At 42.9% G+C, this 25,677-nt stretch overlaps 2 protein-coding genes and 1 pseudogene across 9 annotated transcripts in view; 1 reads left to right on the top strand and 2 right to left on the bottom strand.

The window, feature by feature from the left end:
* Positions 1 to 5,404: 5,404 nt before the first annotated feature.
* Positions 5,405 to 17,706, bottom strand: Ggps1 (geranylgeranyl diphosphate synthase 1). 3 transcript variants are annotated; one of them, XM_028859841.2, is made up of 4 exons: positions 17,475 to 17,706; positions 12,142 to 12,234; positions 9,982 to 10,052; positions 5,405 to 6,675 (listed from the first exon to the last, which is right to left on the bottom strand). In XM_028859841.2, the coding sequence occupies exons 2-4, from the start codon at positions 12,209 to 12,211 to the stop codon at positions 5,914 to 5,916; spliced, it is 903 nt and encodes a 300-aa protein (XP_028715674.1). In that variant the 5' UTR covers positions 12,212 to 12,234; positions 17,475 to 17,706; the 3' UTR covers positions 5,405 to 5,913. The 3 variants fall into 3 exon arrangements, with proteins under 3 accessions (XP_028715674.1, XP_037061826.1, XP_037061827.1); XM_037205931.1 differs by lacking the exon at positions 17,475 to 17,706 and adding an exon at positions 15,173 to 17,386; XM_037205932.1 differs by lacking the exons at positions 9,982 to 10,052; positions 17,475 to 17,706 and having other exon boundaries at positions 12,142 to 12,211.
* Positions 7,007 to 9,209, bottom strand: LOC114685900 (annotated as a pseudogene).
* Positions 17,707 to 18,057: 351 nt separating the features above from the next.
* Positions 18,058 to 25,677, top strand: part of Arid4b (AT-rich interaction domain 4B) — a 121,075-nt gene continuing 113,455 nt past the window's right edge. For 4 of the 6 annotated variants that reach the window (XR_005091610.1, XM_028859869.2, XM_028859864.2 and 1 more), the window contains exons 1-2: positions 18,370 to 18,456; positions 19,075 to 19,129. Coding sequence is in view for 5 of the 6 variants with exons in the window: in XM_028859869.2 (XP_028715702.1) it covers positions 19,124 to 19,129 (6 nt within the window). In the remaining variant the exon portion in view is untranslated. Of the gene's footprint in view, positions 18,301 to 18,369; positions 18,457 to 19,074; positions 19,130 to 25,677 lie in introns of those variants that run through there. The other 2 variants (XM_028859874.2, XM_028859858.2) reach the window with 1 other exon arrangement.

The raw sequence follows: 25,677 nt of genomic DNA, 5'->3' as shown, positions 1-25,677 counted from the left end.
AGTAACATATTTTTCCTTTTTCTAACAATTTTTTGAAGACAGTTTCACCAGAATATAGCCCAGTTTTCAGGGTGCTTGCCTAGCATACATAGGGCCTTGGGTTTGATTACTAGCACTGCATAAGATGGCATGGTAGCACACACCTTTAAGCCCAGCATCTGGGAGATGGAGGCACTAGAACAGCTCAAGGTCATCCTTGACTGTGGATTTAGTTTGAGGCCATCTTGGACTGGAAGAAAGGAGAAAGGAAGGAAAGAAAAGAAAAAAAAGGAGGAAGAGGAAGAAATGGGATGGGGGGAAATCACACACTAAAGAGGGTACAAAGGCAGAGAAAAATGAGAGCAGATACCCCACATCAGAAATCAGATACAACATATAAATTTTCTATTCTTCAACAGCAGGGGTCTTCCTCAGTAGTTTTTCACATCATTTTTTTTTTTTTTTTTCCAGACAGGGTCTCTTGGAACTTTACCGATTCAGATATGCTTTACAGATTTGATTTAAAGAATATGCTTGGCTGGTCGTTGGTGGCGCATGCCTTTAATCCCAGCACTTGGAGGCAGAGGCAGGTGGATCTCTGTGAGTTCAAGGTCAGCCTGGGCTACAGACTGAGTTCCAGGAAAGGCACAAAGCTACACAGAGAAACCCTGTCTCAAAAAAAAAAAAAAAAAAACAAAAAAAAGCTTTATAGATTCAGTTAAAATGCCTTGTCAGAGTATCCATGTTATCTGCCTGTCTCTGCTTCCTCAGTACTGAGATTATAGGGTGCACATTGCCATATTCTGATTTTGTGTCAATGCTGGGGGTCAAAACTTAGATCCTTGGGGCCAAAGAGATGGCTCAGCAGTTAAAAGCACTGGCTGCTCTTCCAGAGATCCTGAGTTCAATTCCCAGCAATCACATGGTGGTTCAAAACCATCTAGAGTAGGATCTGAAGCCCTCTTCTGGCATAAGGTTGTACATGCAGATAGAGCATTCATATTCATAAAATAAATAAATAAATAAATAAATAAATAAATAAATCATAAAACAAAACCGAACTTAGATCCTTATGTATTATATGAAGCAAGCACTTGAAAGACTGGGCCATCTCTGTCCAAATTTATACTTCAATCAAACCACAAACCCACTTTCACAAAACTTAGTAGAAAATCCAAGTCTCTCTGAATTCCTAATTGTGTTTTAAAGCCACATCTTATTTTAATAACCCCTGCTTCCTTAACTCAGTACTTTTGTTTCTTGAGACAAAGGTCTGAGTATGCAGACCAGCTGGACTCCAACTCGCTATGGAGGTCAGAGTGTTCTTGAACTCATAATATTCTAGCCTCAGCTTCATTGTTATTACAAGCTTGTGCTACTTCCTCTAGTCTCTTTGCTCCATTTTGTATGTCCAGTTATTTAACTGACTTAATCTGTGAGGTTTGATAAACCATTACAGTCTTAAAAAGCACTGACATTTTTGTCAGAATATTCATCAAAACCCAATGTCTTTAAAACCCTCCTCAAATGTTTACTCCCAGTTTACAACTTCTGTTAAGTAACTGGGCAAGTTTCAGTAAGACTTACAGACCATCTAACTGCTTACCATTAGTGCTAAACTACCTCACTGTGGTGGTCTGAATAAGAGAGACCCTCATGGGCTCATATTTTTGAGTACTTAGTCACCAGGGAGTGGAACTCTTTGCTAGAACTAGAAGGATTAGGAGGTGTGGCTTTGTTGGAGGGAGTGTGTCACTAGGGGTGGGCTTTGAGGTTTCAAAAGCTCGAGCCAGGTCCAGACTCTACCTGCTGCCTACAGATAAGAATGTATTTCTTAGCTACTGCTCCAGTGCCATGAGTGTCACCACATTCCCGCCATGTTGTGGACTGGACTAATTGAAACTATGAACCCCCAATTAAATGCTTTCTTTTATAAGAATTGCCTTGGTCATGGTGTTGTTATAACAGAACAGTGACTAAGACATTCACCGAACTGAGGTCCAACTATCTTGTTTCATGGATTATCTCTTCAGATATAGCTTTCTTTTCTTTTTAAATACAGTGATAAACAATGATAAATAATATGAAGTTGGTGATTCTTCTAAAGTAGTGTTGTATAAAGAATATGCTTTGTCGGGGGGGGGGGTGATGGTACATGTTTTGTTTTGTTTTTTTAAGACAGGGTTTCTCTGTGTAGCTTTGGTGCCTTTGCTGGAACTCACTCTGTAACCCAGGCTGGCCTGGAACTCACAGAGATCTGCCTGCCTCTGCCTCCCGAGTGCTAGAATTAAAGGGGCACACCACCACCGCCTGGTGATGGTCCATGCTTTTAATCCCTGCACTCTGGACATAGAAACAAGCAGATCTCTGAGATTAAATCTACATATCAAGCTCTAGGCCAGCTGCGGGCTATCAAAAAAAAGGCAGGACAATTATTTCCCAGGCATTTCTGTTTCAGTGCCCATTAACTCCTAGGAAACACTGTACACAGCTGACTTGAACTAACAGGTTAACACTGAAATTTATATCACTGATTTTTTTTTTGTATTTCCTTTTTCACCAAGCTGTACATAGCAAAATGCCTAACATTACAGCTAAATCTCAATATATCAAATAATCTAAATATGAAAAGATAAATTAAGACGAGCAGAGTGAGTCTGCAATTAGCCAAGTGGGGTGGTCAGGTTAAGAAAGTAAAATGTCGGGGGCTGGAGAAATAGCTTAGAGGTTGAGCACCGACTGCTCTTCCAGAGGTCCTGAGTTCAATTCCCAGCAACCACATGGTGGCTCACAACCATCTGTAATAAGGTCTGGTGCCCTCTTCTGGTCATACATGCTGTATACATAATAAATAAATAAATCTCTCTAAAAAAAAAAAAAAAACCTAAAAAAAAGAAAGTAAAATGTCAACTATATTATATATGAACTCATAATAATATAGGCTTCATCACTGTGAGCCCATTTCTGTATGTGAAACTTTTTTTTTGAGAGTCTCACCGTTACCTTGTCTGGCCTGAAACTCTCTATTTAGACCAGATCACCAGATCTGCCTGCCTCTGCCTCCTGAGTGCTGGGATTACAGATGTATAAATATACATTTCTTTCCCCTTTTCCATAGCACATGGTTTAACATGAACCATAGGACAATTCCTAAGGATGACAGCCTGGGATGGGGTGAGGCCCTCAGGAGTAGGAAGGGAAAGGAATCTAGAGTTCGAGAGCTCCTTTGGCCTAAGGCTGTAGGACAAACTCTTATAAAACCCAGCCCGCTATGTAGCCAATAAGGACCTTGAACTTTTGATCCCAATTTCCCATCCTAAGTGCTGAGATTATAGGCATGTGCCACCTCATCTGGTTTGTTTTTGGAAATAAAAGGCAGAGGACTTGAAGGCAGATTTAAAATAAAAGAGTAGAAAGTTACGAGGCTCCACATCTGATAGGTAGAGAGTGGAAAAAGTAATAGGAGACATTAGATTGCTAGGTGAGGAATCTCCTTTTCTGCTAGGAAAGGAAGAGAGAAATAATACAGGTTACTGGGTGGTGGTGGTGGTGGTGGTGGTGGTGGTGGTGGTGGTGGTGGTAGTGTGGAGTGGCGGGAGGCAGCTCAAGAAGGCAGTAGTGACTACACCAGCAGCCAGGAGAACATTCCCTAATAGCACTGGAAGCCAAAGAATGCAGGTGGCTGGCTGCACTCAGAACTGGCAGAGGGCTTCCGAAGATCTCAGACAGAAGTTAAAGGAGGGGCAGTGGGAGAGCAGAGCAGATGAACTAAGACCTTGCTAGACCAAGGACTGGACTGGAATCCCAGCTACTCCAGAGGCTGAAGGAAGATAAGGCCAATAATAGCTTAGACAACAAAGCCAGACCTCATCTCAAGAAAATAAAAATCTTGCTGAGCCAAGTCATTTATGGCAATATAACTGACATTTATTCTTGCAGATCTGGTAAATAAAATTAATGTTTTTCTGAAGCTGCATAAAACAGAAAATATTAAAAAGTAAGTCTCAACCAGGCAGTGGTGGCACACTCCTTTAGGCCCAGCACTCAGAAGGCAGAGGCAGGGGGATCACTGTGAGTTCAAAGCAAGCCTGGTTTACAAAGTGTGTTCTAGGACAGTCAGGGCTACACAGAGAAACTCACCCCCCCTTCTCTGTCTCACACACACACACACACACACACACACACACAAAAAAAAAAAAAAAAAAAAAAAAAAAAAAAAAAAAGAAAGAAAGAAAGAAAAAAAAGAAAACTCCGACATGGCAAAATCCAACTCTCCAAGAGGATAGCTGAAGACTTTCTTAGGCAGGAAAAGCATTACTGTAGAACAAATCTAAGCAAATAGAATTTTTTTTTTTTTTTTTTTTTTTTTTTTGAGACAGGGTTTCTGTATAGCTCTGGCTGTCCTGGAACTCACTCTGTAGACCAGGCTAGCCTCCCAGGAGATCTGCCTGTCTCTGCCTCCTGAGTGCTGGGATTAAAGGCCCGCACAAATAAAATCATCTTATTAAAGGAACAAAGATACTCATTACATTCTGGCTCTCTTCTGAATTAACAACTATGACCACAGACCAAGTAAAGAATGGAATTATGATTACTGTATAGATAACATCACTCTAATTCACTAATAAGCATTTCTGTTACTGACAAAGGTAAGACAAGAATGACAGAAGAATCATGAATTAGTACCAGGCCAAAATTAATTTGATTATGCAAGAAAATAAATCGACTTACACATTTTGTCAGGGATGGTGGGACACAACTTTTATCCTAGCATTCAGGAGGCAGAGGCTAGGCTGGTGGATCCTTTGATCCTTGAGGCCAGCTAGAATTGTATAGTGAAGCCTGTCTCAAGAAAAAAAATTTTTTTTTTCTTTTGAGACAAAGTCTCAAGTAGCCCAGACTGGCCTCAAACTCATATAGCTGAGCATAACCCTGAACTTCTGATCTTCCTGACTATACCTCTGGATTACTGGGGTTACAAGTATGTTCCACAAAACACTTTTTCTGTATATTTTCTTCATTCACAGAGAAACAACATTATACACAGATATAATCAGTTTGGAGCAGAAAAATGTTACAAGACACACATACTAACAAAAAAAAAAAAATAAAAAATAAAAAATAAATTGGGACCAGGATGTGAACTTCATTAAGTGGAGTCTTCTTGCTAAAAAAGCAGAATTTGTGGGGTGTTAAGGATGGAAACAAGAGAGTGAGTGAGAAGAGTGCTTACTGCTTTCATTCTGTCTTTTCAGATTTTGGTATAGACCTTCAAAGAGACAAAACTGACATACTCAGTATCATTTAGGGAAAGACAGCGGTTCTTTGGTCTTTAGCTAAAGACACTTGTCTAGGAAGTCCCTGTTTTGAACTGAAGCATCAGTGAATTGGGAACCATCCATATCATACAGTTACAAAGCAGAAGTTTCTTGGAAGATGTCTTTTTTATTCATAAATCCAGAACATGTGGGGTAGTAGGGGGTTGGTCACATTTAGCGTCTGACATTTCTAAGACCCGTTTTTGTGGCTCCTGGTACTTTCAACTTTGTGTTTTTAAAAAATTAAAAAAATCTATCTCATTTGTATGAGTGCTTTGCCTATGTGTGTGTCAGTGTATTACGTGCATGCCTGCTGCCTGCAAAGGTCAGAAGAGGCCATCAGATCATAGGAACTGGAGTTATAGATGGTGGTGAACTTCTATATGGGCACTGGGAATTGAACCTGGGTTCTCTGCAAGCCTCTTAAGCACTGAGCCATCACTCTAGCCCTCAAGTTTGTATTTTTATGCAAAGGGATTCTGACAATGAAACACTTTCACCCACATCATCCTCATTTACTCAGTTTTTGGAGACTAGTACTTGAAAAGATAAACAGGAAGCCACTCCGCATTTTCAACTGAAAGAAGCCATTGAATCTAACCAAAATCAGCAAATATTATTCATTTTCTTCTGTGAACATCTTACTTAAATGCTTCACTAAAGCCACTAGTGCAGGGTTCCCACCACAGGCCTCAATTTGTTTATAGGCTTTAGCTTCAAGCTCTCTCAGAGTGTATCGAGTATATTCAAAAGAACCTACATCCTCCAGGTACTGCACACAGTATTTTTTAATATCTATATTTTCTGTTCTTTGGCGCAGGATATTCTGTACCTGGGTGCTTTCTGGCCTTGACCAGATGGCATGAATAGTGGGAAATGAGAACTTCCCTTCTGTCAGGTCTTCACAGAAACTTTTGTTTTCACTGTATTCTTTGGAGTGTAAATTGGCATAATCATCTCTAATCTGGAAGAAGAGTCCAAGTGTATCAAGCAGTGGCTTTAAATCTTCTTTGTAATCAGAGAACAACTGCATGAGACCCACTGCTAGTCCAAACAATCCACCTGTCTTCTGCAACACCATGGCTTTGTATTCTTCCTCAGTGGGACAGGTGTAGGTGTCCCTCCAGTAAATATCTAGGCCTTGTCCCTGATGGAGTTCCAAAAGTTGGCGTGTGAAAAGCTTTACAGCATCTGGGTGATCAAGTGTTAAGACTTTCTCCAGGCCAAGGAAATAGACATAATTGGCAGAATTGATGACAGATGGGATTCCATAGATGCTATGCGCCACTGGAAAACCACGTCGGAGCTTTGAATTGTCTTCAATATCATCAATGAGTAGGCTGGCGTTATGCAACATTTCAGTTACTTCAATGATAATCTAGAGGAAAACAACCAAAATGGAAAATTTCACTAACATATACACATACAACACACACATGTAAAGGGATACAACCACATACATACAGATATATACAAAGACTAGTGCACAAATGTGTGCATGCACACATTGAGAATTTTTTAAAAGATTTATTTCTATTATTTTTAATTTGTGTATGTGTCAGTATGTATGTGCATGTGAGTGCAGGTGCCCTTGGAGACCAGAGACATCAGATTCCCTTGGATCTAGAGTTATAGGCAGTTGTGAGGTGCCTGATGTGGGTGCTGGAACTTGAACTTAGGTCCTCTGCAAGAGCAGTACATGCTCTTAATGAACCTCAGAGCCATCTCTCCAGCCCAGTTTTTTAATTTTTAATTAATTAATTTTAAAGACATATTCTCCTTATGTAGCCAGCTTCTAAGGGCTGGAATTCCATGTGTGTACTACGATGGTACATGCTTGCCAAAACAGGTTATAATTAACGATATTATTAAAAGTGCCCCTCCCCCATTGCTGTTGCTGTGTTTTACCACAAATCTGTCAGCCAGACAGGATTTCTTTTCTTTTCAGGTTAATCTGCTCTGTTAATCCCCAGTTAAAGCCATTGTCATCTCCCTGACAGTAGACACATCCCTTCTAAAAGCCACCTTTTCTGTGCAGGTTTGGGCCTTCAGGAAGCTAAACCAAAAGCAGAAACAGGATTTCAGAAACCAAAGCTGTGTGGTAATAACTGCAAATAAATTAACCAGGCACAGATCACCACGCAGTCATGCTCAGATGGTGTTTACTGCTTTTCGTGAGGGAAGGGGCAAGAGGCTGGTGGGAGGGTACCTGGGAGGAAACAATGATTTTGTTTTGTTTTGTTTCTTTATCATAAGAAACTGGTCTATAAACGTGTGCCCGGCACAAGCAGTTCATTTAGATATTTTCATGAATCTTTTCAATTTTCACAGACAACCTATCCAGATCATTCCTCAAGTCATCCAGCAAGCCTTTGGCTGACGCCAGGTTGTTTTCATTTGTTTCAATCTTGATGGAGTAGGCAACCAAGCTGTCCACGGCAGTCCTGAGAATTTTCAAGTCTTACTCCACTTGGTCCACTGAGCATTTCAGGTTGTCTAGAGAGGAGAGTCTATCCAGGAAATCCTGGGGAGGCCTGGGCTTGGTCTTGGCTGAACATCGAGTGCACCTGTCCTTGCAGTGACCCACACTTTGCTGCAGCTCCTTCACTTCGCTCTGGCCAGCGTTAGCTGGACCTCCCCCAGGCTCCTCACTGTGCTGGCCAGATCAGAGGAGGACCCCAGGCTTTCCAGGTGCTCCTGCAGCATAGCCAGGCACTGCTCATACTCCTGGCTCTTAGACAAGAGCGACTTCAGGCTCTCAGTGTGGTGAGCAAAGGCCACCTGCATAGAGTAGACCTTCAATCTGCCGCTGGAGTTCATCTAAGGCTTTGGAGTCTTTGAAGACAATGGCCTCCTCTGCTCCATGGGCCTCAGCCTTCAGCTGCTGCAGCTCTTCTTCCAGTCTCCTGATGTCCTCTGGGAGGCAAGAGGAGTACTTCTCAGACCACAAAAGCTTCTCCATGAGGGCCTCCAATGCCAGGGGCCTGCTTGAACATATGTTGTTCCTGCTTGAGGCTCACTAGCTCCTGGACCTCTATGAAGACATCAGATTCCATGGTCTGAAGGGAACTCTGCAGGGCCTCAATGTCCCTCTCCCTGGACTTCACAGAGGCCTGGACCTCCTTCAGGGCTTTCTCCAGAATTTTCAGGTCCTGATTGCGATCGCCCTTGGATTCTTCCAGGGAAGGCCACCTTCATCTTGATGTCATTTATCTCCTTCTGGCTCCTCTTCTGGACATCGGTGAAGATGGAGATTTGTCATTGATGGACTTGGTGAGCTCCGTTAGGTGCTCCTTTACCACGTTCTCCAAGGATGTGAAATCCCGCTCTTGGGCATCCTTGACCACATGGATCGTGTCAGACAGATCTTTAAGAATCTCATTCTGCAGCTTCTGTAGAACTTTGCTGATACGGTTCATCTAGCTCTCCCCCTGCTTCACAGCTTTCTCTGTGGGGTCCTGTTTATGTTGAGAATTTCTCAAGATGGACTTGAAAGTCCCAAATATGGCTTGCAGAGATTGTACCTTCTGCTCGACACCCTACAGGCTCTGGCCCAGCTCGTCCCTTGGCTACACTGGACCTGCTAGACCTCCTCCAGGACGTGATGGAGAAAGCCCTGAAGGAGGTCCAGGCCTCTCTAAAGTCCAGCCACGTGCTCTGGCCTGAGTTCTTTAGGGCCTGAGCCAGGGATTTGTAAACCCACAAGCAGTCTAGCCAATAGTAGTAGCTCTGGCCCCTTTAAGCTCTGGCCATGTGAGTTAGAGATCTGGCTGCAAGTAGCTCCAGATGCATGTAGCTGGACCAATTGTAGCTATGGTTGAGTGCATGTGTCGAGTGCATGTAGCCCAGTTGAGTACATGTAGCCCATCTAGCTCAGTTGGTAGAGCATGATACTCTTAATCTCAGGGTCATGGCCAACCCACAATGGGCGCCAACTGTAGATGAATCTCTAAACAGTCTTATTAAGTAAGAAACACAGAGCCAAATACAAAGGTATAAGCCATAGAGATCAGAGCAATAGCTGCCAACTAACCTTAGCTTACCACCTTGCTATAGCTTCCCAAGAGAGCTTCTTCCTGTCTAACCTGCACCTTTATTGCCTTCCTGTTCTGTCTTCTCATTGGCTCTAAGCCCAGCCACATCACTTCTTTATCACTGCCTGTCCATATAGACCTCCAAGTTTCTATGGTTGGTACTGGGATTAAAGGTGTGTGTCACCATGCTTGGCTGTGGCCTTGAACACACAGAGACTCTGCCTGCCATGTGATTGGATTAAGGGCATGTGCCACCACCGTCTGACTTCTGTTTATGGCTCGCTATGACCTCTGATCACCAGGCAAACTATTTATTAGCATACAAGTAAAATATCACATTTCAGCACAAATAAAGTATCACCACATATTACCAAATTACTAGTCTCAGTTGTCTTAAGCTTTTACAACTAATAAATATTTAGCAACCTCGATATATAATATTGTATAAACATTAAGAGGATAAGGATCTTGGAGTACTTTTACATGACACCTACTAATTCCTTGGTGATTAAATGCAGAATAAGATTTAGAACTGCCTAAGGGCTGGGGATGTGGCTCAGTGGCAAAACACTTGTCCAGCATGCTCCATCAAGGTCCAGAATTGGATGCACAGTAGGACAAAACAGAGACAAAATGGACTGCCTAGATACCTGTAGTTTGTCTTCTGGAACTTTCAGCCAGTGATTAAATGCCTGTGAAAGTTTGGTTCTCACCTGTTTACCTGCAATTAATAACACAGAATATGACAAATAAAACATTATTTTACTTTAAAAAAAATTTTAAGAAACACTTATTTAATGAGTTTCTATGATCATGTGCATTTCACGGTGCAATTGTGGAGGTGGAAGTCAGAGCTTAGGCATGGTGACAAGCACCTTTACTGCCTGAGCTATCTCACTGGCCTCCAAAATGTGATTACAAGAAAAATTGAACAACTTGCTTCCAAACTGATCAGACTTAATAAGACAGTCACAGCAACCCATTTCCTTCCCCGCCGAATACCCCTCAGATTTTCCAATGTGAAGGAATAGTGGGGGTGGATTACCCTCTTCATTTTATCATTCAAACTACACTTGGGTGACTGGAGAGATGGCTCAGCGTTAAAGAGCTTTTGCTGGTCTTGTAGAGGACCCAAGTTTGGTTCCCAGCACCCATGTCAGGTGGCTCACAACCATATGTAACTCCAGCTCCAGGTGATTCAACACCCTCTTCAGTCCTCTGTGGGTACCCACACTCATGCACACATACTTCCCACCCCAGCACATATATACACACAATTAAAGATCAAAAGGCACAGCTTTTTAAAATAAGGGCCAACAAGAAAGTCCAAAGCACTTCAGTGAGTTTTAATCATATTGGAGATGGAATGGTCATTTTTAGAAAATACACTTTGTCTTTGTTTTTCAGAAAAAGAAAATCTGTTCGGGGACAATTAGTTAACACTATCTGTTACACAAAAATTCAAAGCATTCTGCCAATGAATTTCCTCATAAAATTATCCGTCATTCCTTTAAATTAAGGTTTTAGAGACTAGGGCAACTTCAGTTTACATATCCTAAACTTAAACAAGTGCTAGCTTTTGGTGCTGACTAGGGCCACTAGCTTTCTAATAGCATTTTCTTTTTCATGTGGAAGGCTTGAGAAAGATCTTTCGGTAGTAGTTGCCAGTAGAAGTTAAATTAGCCTAAACACAAAGCAATGGTAGATAAAATTTACAACCAGTTCATTTAGTACAAATATCGTATCCCGTCTAATACTGCAAATTCAGAATAGGGCTCAAGAAAACAGCTACATAAAAGTTAAGTTTCGGAGGCTAGAGAGATGGCTCTGTGGTTAAGAGCACTTGCTGCTCCTCCAGAAGTTCCAGGTTTGATTCCCAGCATACACATGGTGGCTCAGAACCATAACTGTAACTTCACTCCTTGGGGAACTGACCTCCCCTTCTGGCCTCCTCAGGTACTAGGCATACATGTGGTGTCCAGACACACACACACACACAGCCAAAACTTCCATACACATAAAATAAAAACTTAAAAAGGGGAAAAAAAAGTTAAGTTACAGTCTGGGTATAGTGGCGCACAGCTTTAATCCTAGCACTTGGGAGACAGACCTCTGTGAGTTCAAGGTCAGCAAGACACTGACTCAAAAAAAAAAGTTTTAGAGGTAAACGTGGCTAGGGCAAAGCCTAATGACCTGAATTCCATCCCCAGGATTCTCTGAGCTCCCTATACATTCACACTCAATACATTAATGAGGGGGAAAAAAAGGAGTTGGGTTGGACAGATGGCTCAGAGATTAAGAATGAGTTAAGGGTTAAGGTCCTGTAGAGGTCCTGGGTTTGTCCTAGCACCTATATCACAGGTAGCTCACAACTGGCTAAGACTCTAGCTCCAGAGGATATAACATCCTCTTCTGACCACAGGCATTTACACACGTGCACATACCCTCCCACAGACACATAATTAAAAGAAAGAAGAAATAACTTTTTAGGACTGGCCACAGTACACCTGTAATACCAGCACTTGGAAAGCAGAGGCAGGAGGTTCACCACAAATTCCAGGCCAACCTGGGCTACTTAATGAATTTTAGGCCAACTTAGGAATGTATCAACAATATCCTGTCTCAATAAAACAGAAAGCAAAACAGAAACATTTTCATTATATAGTTCTTTGAATAATTCTTCTTATAATGGTATTGCTTCAAATAGAAGATCTCAAGAACCATTTAACTTTAACCCTTCCTGTTGCTAACATTTACATAAACACTACTCTTTGAAAACTATGCTATACGGACAATAACTGAACTGTTACCTGGTAATTGAAGTAAGTACCTATAGGGCTCTAGAAGAATTCTTTCAGCTTTCTCTTGAGTCTTCTCCATGTTTTATAAATTTCAAAGATGACCTGTTAAAAAGGAGAAATATAAAAATGATCTCATGAGTCAAATTATTTTTAAGTGTTAAGTGCAAAGGAATTTTTATCAAGGCATTTTTTTGGACAGACAGACCTTAAATTTTATTTATATAGTAAAATGTTACATGTATAAAACCTTGAAAAATTATGTAAAGCAAAAGGAGCCAGCCACAAAAGAACATGCTGTATGATCCTATTTATAGGAAATGTTCAGAATCAGACAATCTATACAGATGGGAAAGCAGGTTAGTGGTTTCTGGCTCAGAAAAAATAAGGACTGTTACTAATGAATAATGAAGGTATGTGCACACGCTCACATGTGTGGTGTGTTTGTGTATAGGATCAAAATGTTATTAGAATGTGGTGATGGCTGTACACTGTAATTACACTAAAATCTACTAAATTGTAACTAAAAAAAAGTTTTTGAAAGGTCTTATGGTGTAGCTCAGAATGGCTTCAAATTTGTGACTGCCCTGCCTCATGGTTTTCAGTGCTGAAATATAGACATGCATCATCATATCTAGCTTGTCCTGAGATGGGGTCTTACTGTGGTGCCCAAGCTGGCCTTGAAACTGTGGGTTCAAGCTACCAAATCCATCTTAATTAATCACTCTGAATGGGTGGTATATAAATTATACCTCAAGTTTCTAAAAAGAAAAATTCTTCATTCCACTGATTACATTGATCAAAATGTTTAGTTGATTTTTAAGTAGTTTTCTTAGATGACTTATTGCTGACATCAAGTAAATGTCAAAACAAATTCACAAAAACAGACATTTCTATAATGATTACAAATATTCTATCAATATTAAGATAGGTGTGCTTTGTAATTTGTGAAGAACATTTTTCTCAAATCAATAAATCTCAGAAATTGTTTTTAAGATGCAGACTAATTTGAATACAATTATTATTTAAGAATTCCCTGTAGTGCCTTATTATTTTGAATTTTGCCTTTACTTCAATATTTCCTAGAATATAAACTGTGGCATGTATGTACATATGAATTTTTTGAGACAAGATGTATGTAGTCCCAGCTAGTCTGGAACTCTTGATTCTTTTTTTTTTTTTTTTTTTTTTTTTTCCAAAACAGGGTTTCTCTGTGTAGCTTTGCGCCTTTCCTGGGACTCACTTGGTAGCCCAGGCTGGCCTTGAACTCACAGAGATCTGCCTGCCTCTGCCTCCCGAGTGCTGGGATTAAAGGCGTGCGCCACCACGCCCGGCAAACTCTTGATTCTTTTGCCTCTACTCCCAAATACTGGGATTACAGAGCATGCTACCTTGCCCAGCTTCAATCACAGTCTTTGCAAGGGCTTCCTTTACTGGTGAGTCTTCTGTTTCTCTGCAAATATCTATGTCTACTTTTCTCCTCAGAGATCTGCTTTTCTAGTGACCATGATACCTCTGGCAAGCTTTAGGTGTTATGAGTTGTCTTCTTTGGGGAGCACCATTTAGTTTTCAGAATCACAAGCTCTCCTCTAATAATCTTTTATGGATTCACTGTGTATATGTAAATATAAAACCAAATAGAATATGGTTACATGATGGCAGTTCATGGTTATTGCTGGTCAAAGAGCTAGCTACATATCACAGGTTTTGGAATCGGAAGGCACCTGTGATGGTTAGTGTTTTCAACTTGACAGGCTCTAGAAGAGGGAGTCAGTTCTCTTCCATCATGTGAATCCCATGGACAGAACAACTCAGGTTGTCAGGCTTCATGGCAAACCCTTAACCCAGAGCCATCTGCTGACACTATACATAAAATTAAAAGAAAGAATGAGTTAAGAGCTAAAAGCTATACTGACTTCCACACAAGTATGATGGCATGTGGATGCTCATACACGTACGTAATAAGTACCTGTGAGAAACAAACATTTTTGTGTGTACATGTATTCATGTGTGTGAGTGCATGTTTGTATAGAGGCTATATAACAACCCTTGGTCTTCTTCAATCATTTTCCACCTTATATTTGAGACAGGATCCATCATTGAACCCAGGCCTTGCCAATTTAGGTAGACTGGCTGGCCAATGAGTTCCTGGGATATGCTTGTTCTGGCTCAGGCAAGTGCTGGAGTTAAAGATGTAGGGATGTGGAACTTGGCTCCTCATGCTTCATAGATGTTTTACTGACTGAGCCATCTCCCCTGCAACCTCAATTTGTAACTCTTCATTGAAGACAGATAATAAGTGAAATCAAGAATGAAGGTGTTGTATTTATTATTCAAGGTGCTCTTTAGAATCAAACACATACAAATGTGAATGCACATGCTGAGCGCTTTTTTATTGTTTGCTTTTGGATGCAGGATTTCCCAATGTAGTTCAGGCTGCCCTAGAATGAACAATCCTCCTTTCTTAGCCTTCAAGTGCTAGGATTACATGTGTATCACCACGCCCAGTGAAAAGCATGCTTTAAAAAGTATTCAGAGCCAGGCAGTGGTGGCACATGCCTTTAATCCCAGCACTTGGCAGGCAGAGGTAGGCAGATCTCTGTGAGATCGAGGCCAGCCTGGTCTATAAAGCAAGTTCTGGAACAGCCAGAGCTGTCACACAGAGAAACCCTGTCTGGGGGGGGGGGGGTATTCATTTATTTAAAGTGTTCATTTATTTAATTTCCTGTGTGTGTGTGTGTGTGTGTGTGTGTGTGTGTGTGTGTGTGTGTGTGTATTTATCTTAGTTACTGTTTTATTGCTGTAAAGAGACACTATGACCAGTCCAATGTGGTGGTGCACATTTTAGTCACAGAACTTGAGAGGTAGAGGCAGGGGGATCTCTGTGAGTTCAAAGCTAGTATGGTCTACATACATAGTTCCAAGACAGCCAGGGCTATGTAGTGACCCTGTTTCAAAAACAAAAACAACCCAACAACAAAAAACACGACATTATGACTAAGGCAACTTATAAAAGAAAACATTTAATTGGAGGCTTGCTTACAGTTTTGGAGGGTGAGTCTATGAACATCATGATGGAGATCTGGCAGCAAGCAGGCAGGCATGCATGGCACTGGAGCAGTATTTGAGAGCGTACATCTTATCCATAAGCCTGAGGCAGAAAGCTAACTAGGAATGGCATGAGCCTTTGAAACCTCAAAGGCTACCTCTAGTGACATACCTCCTCCAAAAAGTCCACACCTCCTAATCCTTCCCCAAACAGTTCCACCAACTTTGGGGGGGGCATTCTCATTTAAACCACTATAGTGGTGTATGTGGAACTTTGAGATTGACATTGGGTAATTTCTTTAACCTTCCCACCTTACTGTTTGAAATAGTCTTTTATTGAAGCTAGAGTTTGCTGGTTTGGCTAGACTGGCTGGCTAGCAATCCCCAGGTCCTCATGATTTCACAGCAAGGACTTTACCTACTGAGCCATTTCTCAATTAGGTGCCAGCAAAAAGCATGCTATCTTGTTTGTATTCTGGAAAACACATTTGACCTAACTTTAAATAATGAAGTCACCTTCAAGAATTTGCCTCTGGGTCAATAGCAGGTACCTTTTGCACAGGAATTAAGAGTGACACATCCTTTAAACACTGAAGTGTCATGTTGTCATCTCCTCCCCTCCCCCCAAAGGGTTTCTCTGTGTAACAGAGTCCTGGCTTTCCTGTAATCTGCTTTGTAGATAGGCTGGCCTCAAACTCAGAGATGCGCCTGCCTCTGCCTCCCAAAAAACCTGGTGTTTTAAAAAAATCTTTAATATTACTCCACTAGTGGTGAATTTTAAAAAAGTTATTTTTTTGCTCATTCACAGTTTAACAGTACTCATATAAGTCAATTAATGTTCCCTTCCCTTAAAAATATTTACATATAGTATTCTCTATGGTGGAGAAACATGAGAACTTCAATGTAAGTACTGACAGTCAATCTGTTTTGCACTTTAAGAGTCTAAGGCAGTTTAAGAGTTCTATATACTCTTGACTGTTTTTTTTTTAAACTAAGGACTGTCAATTGTCTTGGTTAGAAGTTTCAGCTTTTCATGTACTAGACTTAAGTGCTGAGTGGCACGAACTCAGTTAATCTTATGTGGAATCACTACAGAATGCCTCAGTGCAAATCTGATACCAGTTTCCCACTTTAAAAAACTGAAAAGCTGTTGGAAATTTGTTTGAAAAAGAGATTAGTGAATATTTATGCAAGTAGATCGTTTTCCCTGTTGAAATACTATTGCAGCTGCCCCTCTGATCTTCCGCCATCATTTTTTTTTTTTTTTTTTCTTGAGAGAGGATCTGTGTGGCCCAGGCTAGCCAGGAACTCATTACGTAGTTCAGGCTGGCCTTGGAATGTGTCAGCACCACAATGCTAAACTCTACTTCTGGGTGAGTTGTCACTTTAGCAATTCAAGTTGGGAATCCAAGATATCCTATTACTCACTGGACCATTAGAGCAGATAAAACCTTTTTTAATTTTGATTTCTGGTGACAGGCTCATCCTGTGTAATCTAGGCTGGCCTACAATACACAGTAGTAAGCCTCCGGCTTCAGTCTCCAGGGTGCTGGATCAAAATTCCTTAACCTGCCTTCCTCATCTCTCTGGGCCTCAGATACTGGGAAAGCTTTGTCCTGAAACGCATTTCCAACATGTTCTCCTTTCCTTAAGGCTTTTCCCTTAGGAACTCCTGCTGGCTTCTTGAGCCGAGCTCGATCCTCATTCCCTCAGAAAAACCTCTCTATACTTCCCTAAGCCAAAGCTCTAATTCACATCCTCCTATCACGTTTCACTTTGTCTGACCAGACGCGTTCAGGAAGTCGCACAAGGTCCATCCTGTCTTTCCACATGAGGACTGAATGAACCTCAAGAGGATAAAATCGTGCCTCAGCACGCATACAAATATCGAAAATTCCATGCACAGTATTTCTCTCTGTTTTTTATAGGCAGGCTCTGGTCTGAATGAAACTAGCTAAACATATGGGCCCCCGAGAAGCGCAGGTGTGAGGCGCACAGCAAGACCCTTTTACTCCAAGCCTTGGAAATGATGGCTCTGAGGAAAAAGGGCTCCACACCGGTAGTGCTGTAATAAGCTCGCAGGCTGGCTTTTTCCCCTGCACTGCATTGGTGCCCTTCCGCTCCTCAGAGCCCCTCTGCCTCCCCCGCGTCCCAGCACCCGGCCGCCAGTCACCCCAAGCCGGGTCAGCATCCGGGTCCTCTCCCTCCTTTCTTCTTCTTCCTCCTCGGTACCGCCCCCTCCCCCGCTCCCCATCCGGGTCCCCCCCCACCCCCCCTGCCGCCGCGCCGCTGCTCACGGTTCCACGATGATCTCAGACTTCAAGCCGCCGGTCGGAGACTAGCAGTACCCACATCAATTTCTCACTTTATAGTTCAGACCTCGGCTCTTCCCGAGGCCTCCTTGGAGCCCTCCCCCTACTTCACCACAGAAATCTCCGCCCTCCTCAGCGGCCAGCGACGCCGCATTACTGGGTGCAAGAAAATACGCCATCCCTGGCACACTGCGCAGGCGTCGTATGCCACCTCCCCTCTGCGTTATGGCCGCGCCCCCTTCCCCCCCTCCCCGCTCCCGTCGAACGCAGGCAAGAGGCATTGCGGTCTTGGTAGTTCTTACGTCCGAGAGTTTGCCGATTGGCCCGGAAGAGTGGACTACAAATCCCAGGAAGCACTGAGGCATAACTTTCTGTTTCCATAGAACTGGTGGGAAAATGGCGTCGTTGTTTGCATCGTTCAAGCCAATAAAAACTGGGAAGAGGCGGGCTCCAAAGAATCCTAGCCAATCCTAGATCGCCTGAGAGGCATCCGGGAAAGAGGTAGGGGAGGGGAAAAGAACCGAGGGGAGGGGAGAAGGGGAAGGGGGGGCCGGGGTGGGGGGAAGCGATGTTTGCCCGTCAGTCGAGTCCGGAGTGAGGAGCACGGGCGCCGGAGCGGAGGGAGAGTCTCGAGCTACAGCTTGCGGCCGCGACGGCCACCGCCTGGACGTCTGCCCGGAGGGAGCCGCAGAAGATCGGCCGCCGCGGTCCTCGGGAGGGCTTCGAGACCGGGGCCCGGACCTCCGTCTGGGAGGGATTTTTCGTCGCCCCCCTCCCCCCGCGAGGGAGCCGGAGCGGCCGCCAAACAAAGGTACCAGTCGCCGCCACGGGAGGAGGAGGAGCTGGAGCCCCGGCCGCCGGCGGACCCGCAGCTTCTTCGCCATCTCTCCCCCGGGCCTGCTGGTGTTGGGGGGGAGGCGGAGCAGGGGACTCTGGCCGCAGGGCTCAGACCTCGTCTACGCCGGAGGTAGGGGCATTATTTTTCGTGGGGGAAGCTCCGGGCCGGGCCGCGCAGCGGGGCAGATGGCTACGGGGCTGAGTCGGCGCTCGCAGCGGGGCCTCGGCCTCCCGGGACCCCCGCCCCCCGCGGCGCGTAGCCGGAGCCGCCCTTCCCGGGCCGCACCGGGAGCCCTGCGGGCCTTGGCCCGTGGGACTGAGAGCTGAATGTCCTCGGTGCCCGGCCCCGGCTCCCACTTGTGGGCCTGGGCTTGAGCGGGACGCGGACGGGCTCTGTGGGACCGAGCCGTCGCAGCCTAAGGGCCCGCCGGTTTACTCAGGGCTCAGTCCCGGAGCTCCGGGCATCGCGGTTCCGTGGGCTTGGACGGCTGCAGCTGCACTCCAGGCCGCGCCGGACTCTGGGCTTGTTGTGAGTTTTCTTCTGACAGAAATGGCGTCATCGTGGAGGACGGGGAAAAGTCCGTGGAGTCGCGACAATGGAGCGGCAAGCGGCGGGCGGTGGGGGCGGTAGGGGCTCTGGGATGGCGCGTGCCTGCTGGGGTTCCTGGCCTCACTCGGTGCCGCCCCCGCCCCGACGGCGTAGGGGGTGCCGGTGGTACTGACCGGGTGTCTTTGTTTCCCCCTCCAGGTGCAGGTGAAGCTGGTGTCGCCGTGGGGATCGCGGCCCCAGAGTCACCATGAAGGTAAGGCGTCACTCAACCAGCTTGAGTGGCTTTCGAATTCAGGAAGTGCAGGGGCCGTGGCTGTGGCAGGCCTGCGAGTTTTGCAGGGGCAGGTGTGTGGAGTGGCTCAGTGCGGAGCTTTTCCCTGGAGACAGAGGGTCAACTGGTGCGATCATCCACGGGCTGTGTCGTGGAGTTGTGGAGTCAGTTAGGAGACATCTCTCCAAAGCTGTGCGTGCGGCTCCCGAATAGAACACACAGCGCCTTTGCATGGAACCTTAGGAACAACTGCACGAATTAAAGCGTCTTAAATCATAAAACAGAAAGCGGTTCTAGTAACCTGACTCTTGAAACAGTACTATACTGTTAACACCGATGCAAGAAAATTGTATTTAATCGTGTGGACAGAACCGTGAATTTTAAGCAGAAAGCAAAAATAATTTTGAAGATGTTTAAAGCAGTTTGGTGCTCTTTACTTTTAGAGATCCGATTTGGCCTGTTGTACCTTGTATTTCCAGGGATTTAGGGTTGTGTGGTTCATTTTTCTTTATGTTGATGTTCTGGGTCCTGGAGTTGTCACGTGCTCTGCTGTGTCGCGTTGTGTGGAAAACTGATGGCCAGGTTCCTCTGAAGTAAACATGTTGACCGCAGAATAGCTTCTAAAAAATGTGTCTAAGAAGTAGTTTGTGTATTGGTGGAATAAAAAAATCGTAGCAATAAAAATACAGGTGGTTTTTTGTCATTTTAGAGAGTTTGTAAAGTTGTTTTTTTTTTTTGTTTGTTTGTTTTTTGTTTTTGTTTTTCCCCACACTGGTATGAAAAGCTTTGGGTATCTGATATATCTAGATTTAACTGGTGGAATTTTGATACTAGAATTTTTTTTTCTTTAAATATATTACAAATCCAGATGTGCTTGAAAACGGTAGTAGTGTGTGTTTACTGGATTGAAATGTAATCGATGGCATGTCAGGATGTAAATGGCATCTGCTTTTGACAGTTCTTTTAGGATGTTGTTTTCTTTTTTTAATTAATTTCACTTGTCTCCAGAATGAGGATTGCCTATGTAGACCTGCATCCAGGTACAGTTTCAAAAGCTTCTGTTTGTAGAAGAATGCAAACACTCTTGCCACCTAAATATTTGCCTATTGTACAAAGCAGTTTAGTCCATTTTTAAAGGTTTTTTTTTTTCTTTTTCTTTTCTTTCTTTTTTTTTTAGTTTAGCGCTCTGTAGACAGCTTGGTTTTTATTTACTGAGTTCCTGTCTCACTCTCATGTGAATGAAAACATAACCAGTGATATGTTGGAGTTGAAACCCTTTGTTAGTCACAGATGTACAATCTGTGAAAAGTGGGTTTATTAGGAAAAGCATGCCTTGCAGTTGGTTGAAAACTTGAGAAAAAAATTTTAAGTTGACTGATATATGTATAATATTTGGAAGATGAATAAATTTTCGGAATGCTGTAATCTGTCACAGTTCCCATTGTAATGCCTGACATATCTTAGAATGTAAATGTTTGTCTAAAAGGGTTATACTAAGTTGAAGATGTAGATTTTTTTTATTTATTCCTTTCTTTTCCTGTTTAAAAAACTTGTCTGTTTAAGAAAAAGAAAAGCCAGGTATCAGGGTGCATTCATGTTAATCCCAGCAGTGGAAGGAGGATCAGTAGTTCAAGGCCAGCCTGGATAATACAGTGAGCTAGAGCTAGCCTAGTCTACCAATTGAGTTGGAAGCCAGCCAAGGCCACATGAAACACTATCTCCAACAAGCAATCAAAATAACAATGAAGAGAAAGTTTGCTGAAAACTTTAGCCTTAAAAGTTTCATGGTATTAGACAAATGCAAGTTTTCTTGTGTGTTACCTTTAAAATAAAGGTACTTTTTATTAGTTATGTTAAAAAAAAGTTGTTAAAGCAAATTTCCAACTTTATAAAGAACTTTCTCTTTTTAGTTTAGGAAATTTTGGGGAATCTATTACCTATTGCTAGTATTAAAATCTTATTTTTTGCAATTTAATTTCTTACATGTAAAAAAGATAAATTCCTCCTGAGTACCTGAGGTTCAGTGAATAGGGGCCTGCTGCCCTTCCTCCTGGGAGTTGAGTACCCGGCCCTATGTTCTACAGCCACCTTGTAACTCCAGTTCTGAGGGAGGGGTCTAACGCTCACTTTGGGTCTCCACCGACACCACCCACACACACACATGCAACATTCATTTACATAGTCACACACACATACACATAAATAAAAATAAGAAAGATAAATCTTTAAAAAAAAAAAGGTGGCATATATCTTTAATTGCAGCATGTAGGAAGGAGGTAGAGGCAGGCAGATCTTTGTGAGTTTGAGGCCAGCCTCGGCTACATAGTGCGACTATCAAAGAATCAAAATAAAATGAAGAGAAGGTATTCAGTGTTGAGTATATCGGGCCCAATTTTGTGTGTGAATAAAAGGTTTCATGTAGCTTGTGTGCGTGTATGTGTGTGAATAACATTTGAGCCATGGAGTGATTTTATGCTGTTTGTTGAACCTTGCCAAACAAAGCTTATTTGAAGCAAGCTTTTAAGTTTGAATTATTTGTCTTATTAATAGTGACACTAGGAATTTTATTGTGGTAGTGTATTGAGATAATGATATTCTTTGGTCTTTGGCTAAAAGTCATTAAATGTAGGAAAGTATATATTCTGTTTTAAATGTTAGCTGGCTTTTAGAAGCAGTTTTCTTACGGTATAACCTTCAAAAATTAATTTATACAAAGCCTGGTCATGACTAGTGTGCTCTGTCTGGAGATTGTTTTTGCAGTGTGTTTGTGAGAATTGTGACTTGTCACAGAAAAGCAGCCAGCTTTAGGATTGATGTTACTGTTGCTGTGGACACTGCTGTTTGGTATTAGTTGCTGATGTCCTTTTTTTTTCTCTCTTTTTTTCTTTTTCCTTTTTGACGAATATATAAACATTTGTTTGTATGTGTATGTACATTTGCATGATGTCAGGACAACTTAATTTGATTTTTCTCTTTCCATCAAATGGGTCCTTAGGATTGAACTCATACTGTAGGGTCATAGGGCTAACCATCTCAATAGCCCTTCATACTTTCAGTTGGTAGACCTTTCAGCATCAGTGTGAGATATTAGAAGATAGGCTATGGAAATTACAGTTAATTATGTCAGGTTGATTCCTGCTTTTTTTGTAAGTGTTTCTGCTTTTTATACTGTGCATGTTACTAACCTTCTTAATATACTGCAGTAAGTTGTGGAGTGAAGTGGGTTGTGTGGCTTAGACATTAGAACATTTAGGGAATGAGTGATTTAGACGCTGTACTTAAGAGTCTGGCCTTTTTCATCTGTATCATTGTCTTCCAGTGAGTACTGGCCTGGACCATGTAAACACACTGATTGGTTCTAAGTGTCCTCTTTCCAGTTCTGGGTCTGCATGCATACTCTTTCTTTTCCTCCTTTCCCTTTCTTTGCTTCCTTTTCTGCTTTGGATTTTTTCTTCTCTCTCTTTTAAATAAATCATCATTTAAGAACTACTTCCATGTGTCAGCCAGTGCAATGAGGTAGCATCAATCATTTGGCTTGCTCTCAGTGTAGTAAGAGACTGAAAACTAAAGCAGTTTCTGGAGTATTTGTTCCACCATATGACTATTGCAGTACATGCTATGGAGGGACAGCTAAGTGAAAGAGTCATGGTATAGTTGACATCTGTGCTGACTGTCAAAGGGAAAAGCATTTCAGATACACGGAACAGAACAGGGCGGTACATAGGGAAACTTGGGTTTGTTGGAGCTGGGTGTGTTGCCAGGCCTGTCATCCCACCCACTTTGGAGACTGGCAGGAGAATGGCAGATTCAGGCTGCCTAGGTTACAGAGTAAGCTCAAGGCTGACCTGAGTGATTTAGTGAGGTCTTATCTCAAAATTTAAAAACAGTGTGATATGTTTGAGTGAGACTAGAAGATCAGTGATAGAAGATGAAGGGGTGAACCTCTCCTCCCTTCGAGCTAATGAGATTGAAGCCAGGGTCTCTTACATGTAAACAAGCACTTTACCGCTGAGTTACAATCTAGTCTGAAAATTTTCTCAAGTGTTGTGTGAGGGACCTGGGGACATGGCTCAGTTCATAAAGTGCTTGTTGCACAAGCAGGAGGGATCTGAAGTGGCCCCCAGCACCATGTAAAAAGCGGAATGGCGGTGTTTATAATCCCAGCACTAGACAGGGAGGAGATCCTGGGGCTTGTGGGCTAGCAGTCCAGTCAGATCGAATTGGTGTGTTCCAGGTTCAGAGAGAGACCCCAAGTGAGAAAGAGAAGATGGAGAGGGCCTGGCAGGATGGCTCAGCCTGCTGCCAAGCCTGACCACCTGAGTTTGATCCCAGGAACCCTTCTGGTTTCCACATATGTATGTTCCTCTCCTAAGCACACACAAAATAAATAAATGTGATAATTGTTTTTAAAGATAGAGAGTGATTGAAGAAGGCACCTGATGACAACCTTTGACCTGTGTGCATGCACTCAAGTGCATGTGCACCCATACAAATGCACATATGAATAAGTACTCATGTACAAGGTACATTGTAGCTAGAGTTTTCCTGCCTGGCCCACAGGACAAATCTCTGTCACCCGCCAGTCCCACAGTCGCTCAGACCCAACCAAGTAAACACAGAGACTTATATTGCTTACAAACTGTATGGCCGTGGCAGGCTTCTTGCTAACTGTTCTTATAGCTTAAATTAATTCATTTCCACAAATCTATACCTTGCCACGTGGCTCGTGGTTTACCTGCGTCTTCACATGCTGCTTGTCTTGGCGGAGGCTGGCAGTGACTCCCTCCGCCTTCCTGTTTTCTCTATTCTCCTCCCTGTTAGTCCCGTCTATACTTCCTGCCTGGCCACTGGCCAATCAGTGTTTTATTTATTGACCAATCAGAGCAATTTGACATACAGACCATCCCACAACAGTACATGAAACTTTAAAAAATAATTTTAAAGAAATTAGAGAGAGAGAGAGAGAGTGAGTGTGTGTGTGTGTGTGTGTGTGTGTGTGTACATTGGAGTCAGACAACTTGGTGAGTTGGGTCTCACTTTTTCCTCTATATAGGTTCTGAGAATAAAATTCAGGTCACCAGCCTTAGTACTTTAATTTTCCCAGCTCTCATTTAGCTCTTACAATGACTGGATACATGGGACTGCCCTGCCTTGAAATTTTCAGTCTCCAAAAACTGTTTAGTTAAAGTTCTGTAACTTTTCGGGTTTTTTTTTTTTTTTAATTGTTTGTTTGTTTTTTTGAGACAATGTTTCTGTATGTAGCCCTGGCTGTCCTGGAACTCAACTCTGTAGCTCAGGCTTAGTGGCAAGTGCCTTTATCTGCAGAGGCATCTTGATAGCTCAAGTGAATATTTATTTTTCAGTCTGTTAACTCCTAGGAGTGGACCTTTTCCTTTTCAGGGAGTATGACTTGTGAGAACCTATTGGGTGCTGAGTATTTACCTTCAGGTGTTTGTGTTGTGACAGGTGGCTGTTAGACCCTGGAGACTTAAAAAATGCAATCATCATTTACTGAACACTATTTCATGCTAGTCTCTGTTCTGCCTACTTTAGGATGTATCAGTGAATCAAACAGGTCGAAATTCCTGGATCTGTGGATTCCATATGTTAAGATCCCTTTGTTAGCAAAAGGGAATAAATATGATAAATTACTACTTTAAGGGATAGATGGCATGGGAATAAGGAAAGGGCTGGACAGGGCAAGGGTGAAGAATTCAGAGGCTGGGGTGGGGTGTAAGAGTTGGCATCATTGAGAAGAAATTTGGACAGGTGCTTGAACACTCAGTTATGGCCATGTGGCTGGCCAGGTCTCAAAGCACTCGAGGTCAGGGTAGCTAGTATGGAACAGGGAGGAAAGCAGTGGGAAGGGGTAGGGTAAAGGGATGTGGTTTGGGGCAGAGCACAGCAGGCCCTCCTAGAACCTGGGAGGTATTTTGAGGACTCTGGCTCTCACTGCTGTGGAAATAGGGAGCATTGCAGGTCTCAGAGAGAAGTGGTGCAGTCTCACTGCAGAGTGATGGAGTTTGATTATATTTTAAAGGGTCACTGACTGCTGTGGAAAAACGCTAGTAGCAGAGGGGAGGATAGGAGCCATCGGAGATGAAGCTATTTTATTAAAGGACGGTGGTAAGATGATGGTGGCTGCTTTTGGAAATAAGCATTTACATTCTGTACTAGTAAAAAAAGTCTCGTATTGCTCTGTGAAATGTGGCTTGAAACAAAGTACAGACATATCATGCTTAGTGACTTTTTAGTGTAGAGTTAAAAATTTTGATTTGTGCTGAATTTTCATGGCACATTCAATTCCTAATTTCCTCCCTCACTTTTCATCCACCTCTGAGCATGTCAATATGTTGATAGTGCAGTGAGCAGCCACAGGTTGTCATTTTACTACTATTGTTGCAACTGTTACTGTTACTACTATTACTTACTAGTATTTTATTTTAGAGTTGGGTGTCATGTAGCTCAGGTTGGCTTTCAACTTGCTAAAGCTGACAATGACCTAGAACTCCTAATCTTCCTGCTTCCAC

This window comes from Peromyscus leucopus, chromosome 5 (assembly GCF_004664715.2).
Source record: "Peromyscus leucopus breed LL Stock chromosome 5, UCI_PerLeu_2.1, whole genome shotgun sequence".
Classification (NCBI taxonomy): domain Eukaryota; kingdom Metazoa; phylum Chordata; class Mammalia; order Rodentia; family Cricetidae; genus Peromyscus; species Peromyscus leucopus.
The sequence above is the reverse complement of the archived record's forward strand: the minus strand, read 5'-3'. Positions and strand labels throughout refer to the sequence as shown.